A 12,929-nucleotide genomic window follows, 5' to 3' on the forward strand; every position below is an offset into this window, starting at 1 on the left:
CATCTTTCAGGGGAGGGAGACTTCTAGCAAAGATAAAAGTTTAATTTCCTTCAAGTGATTTAGAAAAGGTTATTTATGTTTATGACTTCTTGAATTGATAATTCTCTGGATTTTGTGTGACCACCAGTCTCTGCATTGCTTATAGCTAGTCTGGAATCTAGCCTTAGTGCCCATGGTGATTTCTCTTCACTGGCTTCCTGTCAGTTTCAGGATCCACTTTAAGATTGTTTTGATGATGTTTAAAAGCCTCTGTGGACTGTTTGCGCCTAATGCTCCAACTGGAGCACTGAGGTCAACACACCAGGTGCTTCTTGTCATCACAAGATCCAGACTCAAAACCAGAAGTGACATATCTTTTGCGATGGCTGCTTTCACTCTGAGCAATAATCTGCCTTTAAATGTAAGACTTGTTCAGAACCTTGCCTGAAACATAGCCATTTTCTTTGCTTAATACTTGCTGAGCATTACATCATGTTATCTTATTTGCTCTTACACATTGTGATTGTTTAATTGTGCAATTTATTTATTTGTCTCTTTTCTTAAACCATATTTTTGGTAAATTTTTAATGACATTACTTTTAACTTGTAAGTCACTCTGGTTTAAAATGTGGAATAAATTTTAAATCAACAGGAATTAAACAGAATAGAGCCGTTTCTTTTTACATGTGATAAAAATCAGGGTGCTCTATTTTGCCCACTTGTTGGTATAAGATTAGCTAAACACGGACAAATAGAAATCAAGGCAATCTCATTTCTGTGGCTTGTGTTCTTATGATAGCAAACTTCCTCTTCTTTCTTCTTCTACGGTCAGGAAACGCGTTCGTTTCTGAGCAGAGCAGATACAGAAGCGGTTGCCGGGGTAACAGCTGCTGTTGCTGGGACACGCATACAAATAGTCTCAAAGTGCGATGATTCAGACGAAAAGGCTGACAAATATTTATCTTCATCACGAGCCGTGTCGGCAGTAACGCTTGTGGAGGGGTCAAAAATCAAGGATGACGCCACCGTTGTTAGTCAAAGCATGAGGGGGTTTCCAGGGTAGAACCGCTCCCTTTATGATAAAATCACAGCATACATTATTGTGGTTAAAAAGCTGAAATGTTTTTAATCAAAACTATAACCACATTTTTTAAAGTAGCATAGTTGGGCAAACCAGGTTGTACTTAGGCATACCAGGATGTAAGGATTTATAGCTCACGTTTTGTGGCGACAGGCCGTCATAATAAATGTAAATACTGCATGATCTCCCCAACATGTTTCCCATCATGCTTTGTGTAAAATCTATTGCCTAATACGTCAGACTTGTAATGTGGCCATGTATGGAAGCCCATTTCCACTATAGTACAAAAAAAGAAACAAACACTGAAAAAAAAAAAAAATATATATATATATATATATATATATATATATATATATATATATATATATATATATATATATATATATATATATATATATATATTTAAGGACATTGTTGTGACTAAGTACCTTTCATTTACACTAAGACTATGAAAAAAAATAAAAAAAAAAAAATATATATATATATATATATATATATATATATATATATATATAAATATATATATATATATATATATATATATATATATATATATATATATATATATATATATATATATATATATTTAAGGACATTGTTGTGACTAAGTACCTTTCATTTACACTAAGACTATAACATTCACACAACATTTTTTTTCATATCATTTGTTGTAATGACTCTTATTCTTGTATTAAATTTGATGCAGATTTGTACATATTGTAAATCATTGTGCTTTTTATTACTAGGCCTATCTTTAATTCTGTTTTGCTTTTTTACTTTGTTTGCTTTCTTTCTTTTAACTGGTGTAAAAAAAAAAAAACTTTCCCTGATTGGGGATCAACAAAAGTATATTCTTTTCGATTCTGTTATTATGGTTTTTCATCTCATCATGACTTATTAGCTGCGTTACTATTACAAAACAATAGCAATATTTCTGAAGTTTTGATAAAGTAAAACTGCGCCTTGTTGGTGTTTCCATTATAACTAGTACAGTGCACAACTTGTGTAAAGTAAAACAAAACATCTGTCCAGACGATGCAGTAATGATGAGGCCGATTCATGAACATTTGTGTTTTTATTCACTGATTTTGTTTACATCTCCAGCTCATCTGCTCTCCCACTTACACACCTTTGCCCCTCTCTCCTGCTGCACTCTGCCTTCACAACTAACGAGGAGAGGGAGGTGTTATGATAACATGACATGTTTTTGCGAAAAAGGTCTTTCCATTGCACTTTTGCGATAAACTTCAATATCGAAACTTCTGAAAAACAACCTCACAAGAGCAGAAAAACTGTTTATTTGGGTGGTTTTTAAAAATGTTGGTGTTCACATTTCATTTTTTATGCGATGTTTAGGTTTTGCGCAATCAGCTGTAATAGAAACGCATCTATTGTCTAATTATTTTGACTTAGTAATTTATATTTATGAGACAGTGTCCCATTATGAAGACTAAGTACCTCATAAATAAAACTTAGCATCTCATTGCTATGGCTTACCAGTTTTGTATTTTTTTTTTTTCCTTTTATCTTTTCTTTCTTTCTTTCTTTTTTTTTTTTTTTTGTACTGACAGCCAAAGGCTTCCGTAGCTTTGACCCCGCGTGTGTGGTGGCTGTTGCAAATTACTTGCGATGCACTGACACTAGCTCGACTCACATGAGGGGTACAGCTAACTTCCATGTTAATTAAGTGATTTTCTCGACTCACTGAGTGATCACACCATAACTTAAATGCAGGGCCGAGTGCAATAAATACTTATTGAGACATTTCATGGGCGCCTAAGGATGGCAGAGCAGTAAATGAATGAAGTTATGGGGATTAAAAACTTTAAGGTGAGCAACAAAGGACGATTAGCACGCCACCCACGGTCAAGTCACGTACAGCAAATAATGTCTCAATCTGTGAAGCAGTTTCCCCTTTTTTTCAATGTAACAAACGCAAAAAAATGATCCGAGATGAACTTCAGCTGCACGATCCTGGGTGTGACAATCAGACTGGAGGAGGAGGAGAATGAGGAGAGTCAGACAGATGTGAATAATGGTGCAGACATTTGAAGCCTTATTTGGTCTGCTGGGCGGGGGATGTGTTCCTTCAGAGCTGCTGGTCACAAAGCTGAAGAGTTACAATCGACGGCTGCTTGCCCTGGAGAACAGAGACACACGCGGCCAAGAAACGGGAAGGTAACCAACTTTTACGCAACACCTATTTCATAGAGGCATTTTGGAGAACAGAGAAATAGAAGTGTGAGTGAGATAGTGTTGCTTAAGCAAAGAAAAGCCTTGATCTGCAACTTGTTGCATCTTGCTTACCTGCATGCTCCCTGTGAAAGAATGTGATAAGGCAGGAGGAGTGTAGTGAGGTTTTGCACGTTTGAGGTCAATTTGGTAGTTTTTAAGAAGTGTGGAGGTTTTCTTATATGTCCAACTCTAAGTCAACAGTTAAAATGGGACTGTAAATGTCCAGGAAAGAAAAATAAATATTAAAGGAGAAGAGAAACTTGCAGCAAAGTATATTCATTTGTTTTTTGTGAGTTTTTTCTTTTTTATTTTGTCTTATTTGTGTCTTTTTAACTTGTTTCTACTATATTGTTTTTGTGACTCACGACGTCCAGACAAAAAAAAAAACAGGTTATTTTTGGAGACTTGTTTTCAGGTATTTAAAAAATAAATATTTACAATTTTCATCTATGTTTTGCCACAGTTTATTTTTGGTAAAGACGGTAGTGTGGTGTGTGTGGTGTTGTGGGAGCTGGGTGCGGCAGGCGGCACACCCACCTCTACTGTCAATGAATGAAGTTCAGTGGGAGCCTGAACACACAGCTGTCACAGGGTCACACACTTTTAGGACAACTTTTATTGTGTCTTTTGAGGTTTTCTACTAGTGTGGTGAACATGCCCCAGTATTGTTGAAGAAACTGAGTCAGATTCTCACAATGAACCAACTGTTTGTTGTTTAGCTGAAATGCTGAGTGTTGTGTAGGCTTGGTGGGACATTTCACCTCAAAAAGAGGGAAAGTCGGTCAAAAAGAGTTTATTTTTTCCATCAGGAAGGTGTGGTAGCTTTTTAAGGACAGCAGACAGTCAGGTGGAATATGCTCTTTTGGTTTTAAAAGGTTAAATGGTACATTTGTCTTTCTTGAAAAAAGAAAAAGTGGTTTGTGCAAACTTGCCTACAACATAAATTTCTCCCTCTCCATCACACACGCACACACACACAGACTCACTAACAGAGAGATGTTTTGATAACAGAGCTCCTTCTGTGCCTCGACCCAAGAATCCCCTGTAAGTAGATTACGGGTGAAATCAAGTTAGACATATTGTGTCATGACAACCAAACAAGCACTGCACATGACCTCTCAACCTAAACAATTGTTTTCTCAGAAACGTGTACTTGAGTGTATGTGTGTGTGCAAACTCCCCTGTCGTCTGCATGAAAAATGATGGGGGTGCAGAGAACTGTGATAATGTCACATCCTGTTTGCTGTCCTGCTAACATCCTGAGGTGTGAAACCTATTGTCAGCACCCCTTCTCTTGTTTGCATCACTCTGTCATGTTTTCCATGCTGAGCTGTAAAAAGATTACTCCTTTTCCAAACTCTGCTCCTTTCCCTCTCCTTTTTTCTCTCCATTCCTCTGCCTTCATTTCCATTTTCCTCTCCCGTTTCTTTCCTGACTTGATTCCATAAGCAGCAAAAGTAATGGCACCAGGAGTGGCGCGATTGATTTTTCCATTACGACCCCCGGTATACGTTTATTTTGAGTGGTTTACATGAGGCATAATTGGTACCCTGACTTTAAAGCTGGAGTGGGATTACTGAGCTGGGGTGGGAGGAAGAGGAAAACTGATGGAAAAGAGAGGGAGTAGCCGCCAAATGAGACTATAAGGATGGAGGGAAAGGAGGAGAAAAGTAAAGAAATTGGCAGATGTGACAAAGTTAGCAGTTGTTCTGCAGCAGCCAGACTGCCACACATCTGGAACACATCAGTAAGTTGGAAAATCTTACAAGAAAGGAGGAGAGGGGAGGAGGCAGGGGGGAGAGAAAGGAGGAGTGGTGAAAGAAAGGGGGCCTGGTGGTGACTCACATCTCTGCAATTTCATTCCATCACTGTGTTTTAACTCTGTGTCCTTCTGCGGCCAAGGCACAGGGCTTCCCCCGTGTTCCTCCCTCTTTTTTCACTTCCCCTCCTCCCCTCCACTCCCTGATGACCTCAGACGAGTCGTCCTGCAGGGGAATCAGGGTTCACATTTTCCATTTCTGTCTGTTTTTCATCCCCTCTTTTTCAGTCATACCTTGCCACCAGTCCAGCCTTTCCCCTCCTCAGCCTCGTGTGTTTAATAGCTGTCTAATGGGACTAATGTAAACAGGCATTTTCTCCTTGTTTATAACTGTCTCACTGTGTAAACTGGGAACAGAAAGTGCAGTGCTGGTGGAGCCAAATGGACGATAGGTGTCGGGAGGGGTGGGAGCTTGGACAGCCAGTGTGGTCAGAGGATTTCTACACTCTTACAAATGTCCAGCTCCTCCTGTTAGATTAGGATTTTATTGGCTTTAGACATTTTCAAGAGAGACAAAAAAGACACTGACAAGAAATGAGCAACCTTGAATGATTTCGTTCTCAGGTCCTAAGAGCTGATACATGTTATTTTACATTCTGTATGTTATTTTATATATTTCAGCCAAAAAAAAAACCAAACCCATCGGCTTTAAAAATTAACTTCGGATACTAAACTAGTGTTTTAATTGACATTATTTTAAAAAATATTCAAAAAAAGCAACTTTAAAGAGTAAAAAATCTGCTGAACTGTTATAATAGTAGTGTCATTTTAGTTTTTAAAGCCAGATGCAGTTTCTGAAGTTTGTATGCACAGGAAAACCCCTTTACTTCCTTTCAGCTCGTACATCTGTTTGCAACCACACCCTACGCATGACACTGATCATCATTTATAGACGGGGCAGGAGGGAAGCCTGCAGATGAGTTTTGCACCATTTTGTTGGGACATCCAGCTGATAGACCGAGCAGACAACACACTCATTAATACTGTCAAACAGGAAAACACATGTAGAAACTTGCGCTGAGAGAAAACGGTCAAATAAATGACTTAAAGTAGTAGATTTTTTTTCTTTTTTTATAGCAAAAATGGCAAATCATCCTACTCCTGTCTTATTATTGATTCACACTTAGATTTTGCATCTATCAAAGAGGCAAAAGTATATCAACTTTTCTGAAATGAACTTAAAATTCATAAAGTAAAACAGTCCAATAGCCTCTGTCTTTCTGCAACAGTCTTTGTCCGAACTGCAGTACCACATGTGTCCACTTGAGGCTGGCTCCAAAGGCAAAGGACACCCCCAATGACTCTGATGTTAGTATGCTGTTTCATAAAGCAGAAGTAAATATGCCTACATCCGTGTCTTTTTTGCAACTCACTGATTTTGAAGATACCAGGGCTACACGTTTTGCACAAAAAGGTGCGTGGCTGTCTTGACTAACAGGCTGGCCTGTAAGCTTAAGTTTTGCCTTTGTTTCACCCCTTCTAGTCCAATCCAAAAGTTAGGTTAAGTCAGCATTTCCTACAGGTCACTTGCCATCGTGCAGCTTTAGAATCAATGGGTGACTTAATAGAGATTATTTCCATATTTTATAAAACTGTAGGGTTTGAATAGTTGCTTCTGCTGGTCTTTATCACAAAGTCACAGGTTGGAAATCTCAAACAGAAAAAGGAGCTTGACTAAAAAAAGTGAAAGACTTTATTGGCAGGGAAGGAAGGGAAAGTGGTAAAGCTAGTGTGTAGAAGAGCGGATGTGGTATCTGTAGATATGAGTGTGGTGACCCAAACTTAGCTGATTGCAAATGGTGTTTTGAACACCATAACTCTGTCTTAAAGTGATACTCCGGGATGGAACAAGTTGGGTCCTATCTCAAGGTTTAGAAATTACCCCTACAGCAGTGTTTTAGTGCAGCAGAAGCCCAGGGGGCACGCACCAAACACCCCCTCCCTGCTCGTCAGGCCATTTTACTTGACCAAAAACACAAATAAACGGTCTCCCACTGAAAAAATCAGATATCGGTCTGCATTCACGCTTTATTCAGAGAATTTTCAGCACGTTACTTTCACACAAAAACACCGCTAAATAAGGCTCTAGTTCTCATCGTGTCGTAAAATGGTGCTACCTCCGCTGCAGAGCCTTATTTAGTGGTGTTTTTGTGTGAAAGTAACGCGCTGAAAATTCTCTGAATAAAGCGTGAATGCAGACCGATATCAGATTTTTTTGGTGGGAGTCCGGTTTTTTTTGTTTTTGGTCAAGTAAAATATGGCCCCGCCTGAGTGCAGAGGAAACCGGCAGACGAGCAGGGAGGGGGTGTTTGGTGCGAGCACTCTGGGCTTCTGCTGCACAAAAACACTGCTGTAGGGGTAATTTCTGCCCTAAACCTTGTGATAGGACCCAACTTGTTCCATCCCGGAGTATCACTTTAATGTACCTTTTTAACAAAGTTTAGTACATCTCTCAAAAGTCAACAGAACTGATTCACACTGTCAGAGAAGCCCTTGGTGTGAGAATGGAGGTCTCCTATGAGACGCTTTTTCCTCAATGAAATCCATCATTAAAGAACCAGTGGATTTAAAGCCCTGCTATGATCTAAGATTAGAGCACGCTGTGTATAAAAGATCCCTCGAAGTCCCTGGGAGTGGAACCAGAGGGTCATGTTTACAGCATGATGACAGACACACTGAGGGGTCGGTGGAGGTTGCAGCGCCACGCCCGTCACCAAAGGCATGACTGCTCGGGAATGTCAGAGCCAAACAGTCTGCACTTGGAGCAGGAATGTTGTTGGGAAAGAAATCTGGAGTTTAATATGGAAGAAAACAACAAAAAAGGAGGACTAGTGTTCACTAGGTATTTGTCAAGATCTAAATGTGCTGTGACAAGTATTTGCACAGTGCTGTCTTTATTTCTGTTATAATTGTGTTTTCATGGTTTCACTTGTTTCAATCATTCATGGAAATACAATGGGAGCATTGTGTTTAGAGATCTCTAGTGGGAGTAAAAAGCCTGCTTGCAGAGTTGCAGGCTGTAGCTCTCATGTGGTCGTAGCCTATCAGTAGAGGTCATACCTATCGCAAGAACCATTCTCAGTAATCTTACTTAATTTCTTTGCTTCTTACAGTTTCTCTGCCTTCACTGAGAGGTTGATGGTGAAAATCTGAGGAAGTAACTCCAAAAAGCAATCATGCCTATAGTCCTCCATTCCAGCCCCCTCCTATGGACACGGTTGGCAGCCCTCGTCTTCTCCTGTGTGGCCTTCTCCGTGGCTGTTCATGGTGGGAGACTCTACGGTGGCACAGGAGACTGGTGCATCTTCTGCTGGGCCTTCAGCTTCGCGGGTACTCTGCTTGTCCTCCTGGTGGAGTTGTTCGGCCTTCAGACCAGAGCTCCTGTTTCCTGGAAGAACTTTCCCATCACCTTCGCCTGCTACGCTGCCCTGCTCTGTTTGTCCGCCTCCATCATCTTCCCTCTCTACTTTGTCAAGGGTTCCAGTAGCACAAATGAAGTCCACAACTACCGCATCGTGTCCACTGTCTTCTCCTGCCTAGCTACCGTTGCCTACATAAGCGAGGTGAGCATCAGCAAGGCGCGTCCAGGAGAGGTGGCGGGCTACATGGCTACAGCCCCCGGTCTGTTGAAAGTGTGCGAGACCTTCGTGGCCTGCATCATCTTCGTCTTCATCAGTGACCCCGTAACTTATGACCGTCACCATGCACACAAGTTCTGCATGGCCGTCTACTGCATCTGCTTCATCCTATCAGCGGCCATCATCTTACTCTGCATCGGCGAGTGCACAGGTTGTCTACCCTTTCCGTTTGCTCGTTTCCTGTCCGCCTACGCCCTGCTGGCTGTGGTCCTCTACCTGTCCGCAACCATCATCTGGCCCATCTACAACTTTGACCCCAAGCATGGCGGATCCAAACAAAGACCCTACAACTGTAGTTCCACGATAGGTCTGTGTACGTGGGATAAGCTCATGACAGTGGCCGTGCTCACCGCTGTCAACTTCATCCTCTACCTGGCGGATCTGGTCTACTCCACTCGCCTGGTGTTTGTCAGCGCTTGAGGGGAAAGAGGTTGCCAGGCCTGCTGTGTGCTTTAAATGAAATTGAATTTTGCATGTTCTAAAAAGCTGTCGACCTGCTATCAAATAGAGTGCTGCAAACAAATGCGACTCTGGTGATGATGATGATGGGATTTAGAGAAGGTGGAGGGGCTTTTAGGTGGTAACGACCTTTGAGTTATTCCCCTGATGGTACAGCTTATTGCGTATGACTGCTCTTGCTGTTTAAATTTACCCAGTAAAGCAAATGATGTCACTGTAGTCCCAGTCAGAAAAAGGAGAGGCGAAATTATTTGAAAAGTATTGAAGGTAACTGAACATCACGCATGGGGGCATGGAACATCACTTTTTGAAACAAGTGGTATGTCCAGTAATCAGGCTTTTTTCTTCAAGAACCTGCCAAATTTAATCTTGTAAAAAGCATACGGCCAGCTCGTGGACCACAGACATAGAGAGGATGGGGAGGGTGATGTTGATGGCTATGTTTACATATACACAATATTCCCCTACATAACTGAGGCTGCCTGTTCATGTGTTGGAGCACTCTCAAGTCAATACCGAAAACTGTCCATGTAAACATAGTCTATAGTGACAAACCAAGAAACACCAAAGAAAAAAGTCTCATTGTGTGTTTTTGTTAGAATATTTTGCATATTGTATATGTCAGTGCCCTGCCTTGAGTTTGTTTTTATTTTATGTCTTTATAAAAAGACTGCCGAGCAGTATTCCAGTTTTCAAGTGACCTGCCCTGTGTTTGAATGCATGAAATTGTCGCCCAAGTTATCACACTCTAGGTTTAAAATGCAGGTTTTATTGGTAGATCAGACTGTATCATTCATTTTCTAATTTTGGATCATCTCCAGGACTTGAAATAGTTGTAAATTCTTAACACAGTATTGCTAGGCTACATTATATATGCTAGGCTAGCCCTTTTCATCTGTTATTATACTGTATACATGTAACTGTATCTGCAGGCTTCAATGAATGGCAAGAATATATATGTTCATATGCAAGATTGTGGATTTATAAACATTTTAAAGTGCACTTAATATTAGCATAGTGGTGTATTAAATTTCTGGTTTATCCAAATGTCTACAACATAACAAGTCATACCAATAAATTTACACACATTGTTGATTGGGTCTACTGGCTTTGTACCGCTGTGATAAATACTCAGAGGAGACAAACAAAAGATGGCAATGTTGTTAGTGTTATAGTCTTCATTTTTTTATACTCCACTGTCCATGTTTGAAGTGCATACCACATCAGTGTTGGAGGAAAACATAATCCAGTGTTTTAATAAAACCACATGGTAAACAGACGTCTGTGTATGGTTTTTTTTTTGTGTTTTAATGTAAAAAAAAAATGTAAACAATATTACTAGTTAGCTCTGAACTCAAGCCATACTAATTTGAAAGCTTTATGACAGCTGGTCAATTTGTTTGCACTGAAATGCCACAAGTGCAGCTGATTGAAAAACATTCATGCTCCAAAGGGGTTTAAACTTTTTTACTTTTCTCCTTGCATCTCCAGAGGTTGATGCTAAGATGCTAAGAGTTCAAACCCCCCCCCCCCCCCCCCCCCCCCCCCCCCCCCCCAAAAAAAAAAAAAAAGAATCAATAGACCACAGATATTAGTCCGTATGTTTTTTTAGTCAACCAAAAATCATGGAATATTTAATATATATGACATTAGAGCTTTTTGTTCTATAAAAATAGAAAATTTCGATACAATTATTCATAATGACTTAAATCACTGACAAGGCGTAGCTGCTATCAACAGCACACTACTAATATATCCTTTTTCATATACTCTCCATCGTTATTCTTTACACTGAGTCACAATATTTTTCCAGACATAGAAAATTACAAATGTACAGAATTATTTTCAGAGATAAGATATACCACTTCGTCAACAAGGGGCACCAAAAGCTCCTCACAAGAGCGCTAACATCACACATTTTAGCATGCTAACATGCTAAAGTAATATAGACTATTGGCATATAATCCAGGTCTTTTGGCACCATAGAGAAATTCAAGACTTTGTTCCTCACTAAACTCTTTTTAAATAGATTTTAAAAAAGCAGTACATACTTTTCTTGTATCTATCTGTAATTTGACTAAGTTCTTTAATTTTGCCACACACATGGAAAGTATTCACATGTGCTACATATGATGATTGGTTATTTAAACTGAAAGTAAACCAAGGATAAATCAGCATCTTCTTCTTAGCACTATTTATACTTTCCTGTATACGCGCTCTCTCACCACTTAGAAACTTTCCCCACCTCTTCCTTCCACAGAAAGAGTCCCCTACAGTGGTCTGAGGATCTGGAAACAACCTACAGATCTGAATGTATCTCAGGATCTCAGAGCCTCGAGTAATGGGAGGATACTGAAAACCTCAGCTCCTGAAGGACAAAGAAGAAGCCAGTGATGTTTCAGCCTCCTATAAATCAGTTGCCAGAACACCCAGTTCTGACACAATAACATGTCACAGCAATAGTAAACTAAACCACTGGTATGTAAGCAGTTAGATATACACAGTGTATGGATCAAAGCAGACACATTATGAGTGAAGATGCTATGTAAAAGAAAATAAATATCAAATCTTTGAAAACGGACATAGTGTTAAAAAAAACAGTGCATGAGACTTTCAGAAATCTGTCGTCATTACAAGAGGTAAGACGTTTGAATCAGTGTAACATCACTTGAAAATAAAAGGCGATGTGTTTACATTATTGCAAAACAAGGAGGCAGGATAGCTACTTGACTGAGTCTAGTAACCCAGAAAGAACAAACCAAAGACTGGGTTCATTGTAGCATACAGCTACAGTGCAGCTACAACCTGTTAGTAAACCCAGTCACAACTCTAAACATTAAAATCTCTGAACATATCATCTTAATATCTGAACTTAGTATGAGCTTTAAAACAAATTACCTCGTGCAAACCATAGTGGTGTTTTGGGCTCTTAATGTTGGTATTAATGATGTTACCTGGGGTTTTGGAGCGAGTATCTAGAGGACATTTGAGGAACTACAGCTTTTTGCACTTCTGGTGAGGCACCAGGGGTTACTATTTAGTTTGACACCATCTCTTAATGAGCTTTGCTGCTGTTGTATACAGTGAAAAAGTTCAGGCGGAGTAACCGTCATACTCTATTTAAGTAGCTGATTGAATTCTCAGCCTTCCCCCTCTGACCTATAAAAAGAACAAAGAGAGTAAGTCATCAGAACTACAATAGCTTGATACAATCTCTAACAGGGGGCCGTGAGAAAAAAAACTGTCTCAAACCCAACATCTTGTCTCCACTATTAAAGCGGATGTGTTTTCTATGCCCTGCCAAGACTCCACAGAGTAACAACAACCACATTTAAATGACAAAACAAAACATAAGTGAAATCACACTGCTAATAAAAACAGACACAGAGATGTGGAGCGGCTGGAAAGGCCTGACATTCCTTCAGTGCTGAGCTGCGTGTTTCCTCATCATCCCACACACACACAGCTCAGAGCTTTCTGCTTGGTTTCTCTCTGAACCTCTTCTCTCTCCAAAGTGTGAGCGTCTCAAATGCTAACAGCTGTGCAAGCTGTTTTTGAGCTACAAGTGAAGTAATTTGTTGGGTTGTTCCCTAACAGGCTCATTTACTGTGATTTCAACACATTTGTGTCCTCTGACTCCACATTGACCCTTGTTATGTAATGAAGGAACTCCAGTAAAAATGTTCTCGTCATCCATGGATTTAAAAAGGGAACTGGA

At 39.9% G+C, this 12,929-nt stretch overlaps 1 protein-coding gene across 1 annotated transcript; it reads left to right on the top strand.

The window, feature by feature from the left end:
• The first annotated feature begins 3,140 nt into the window (after positions 1-3,140).
• myadmb (myeloid associated differentiation marker b) lies at positions 3,141-10,440 on the top strand. The gene is made up of 2 exons (XM_074688895.1): positions 3,141-3,238; positions 8,228-10,440. The coding sequence occupies exon 2, from the start codon at positions 8,291-8,293 to the stop codon at positions 9,170-9,172; it is 882 nt and encodes a 293-aa protein (XP_074544996.1). The 5' UTR covers positions 3,141-3,238; positions 8,228-8,290; the 3' UTR covers positions 9,173-10,440.
• Positions 10,441-12,929: the final 2,489 nt, after the last annotated feature.

The sequence above is a fragment of the Halichoeres trimaculatus genome, unplaced genomic scaffold (genome assembly GCF_033239565.1).
Source record: "Halichoeres trimaculatus isolate MK-OKI-2021-1 unplaced genomic scaffold, fHalTri1.1 fHalTri1_scaffold_15, whole genome shotgun sequence".
Lineage (NCBI taxonomy): Eukaryota > Metazoa > Chordata > Actinopteri > Labriformes > Labridae > Halichoeres > Halichoeres trimaculatus.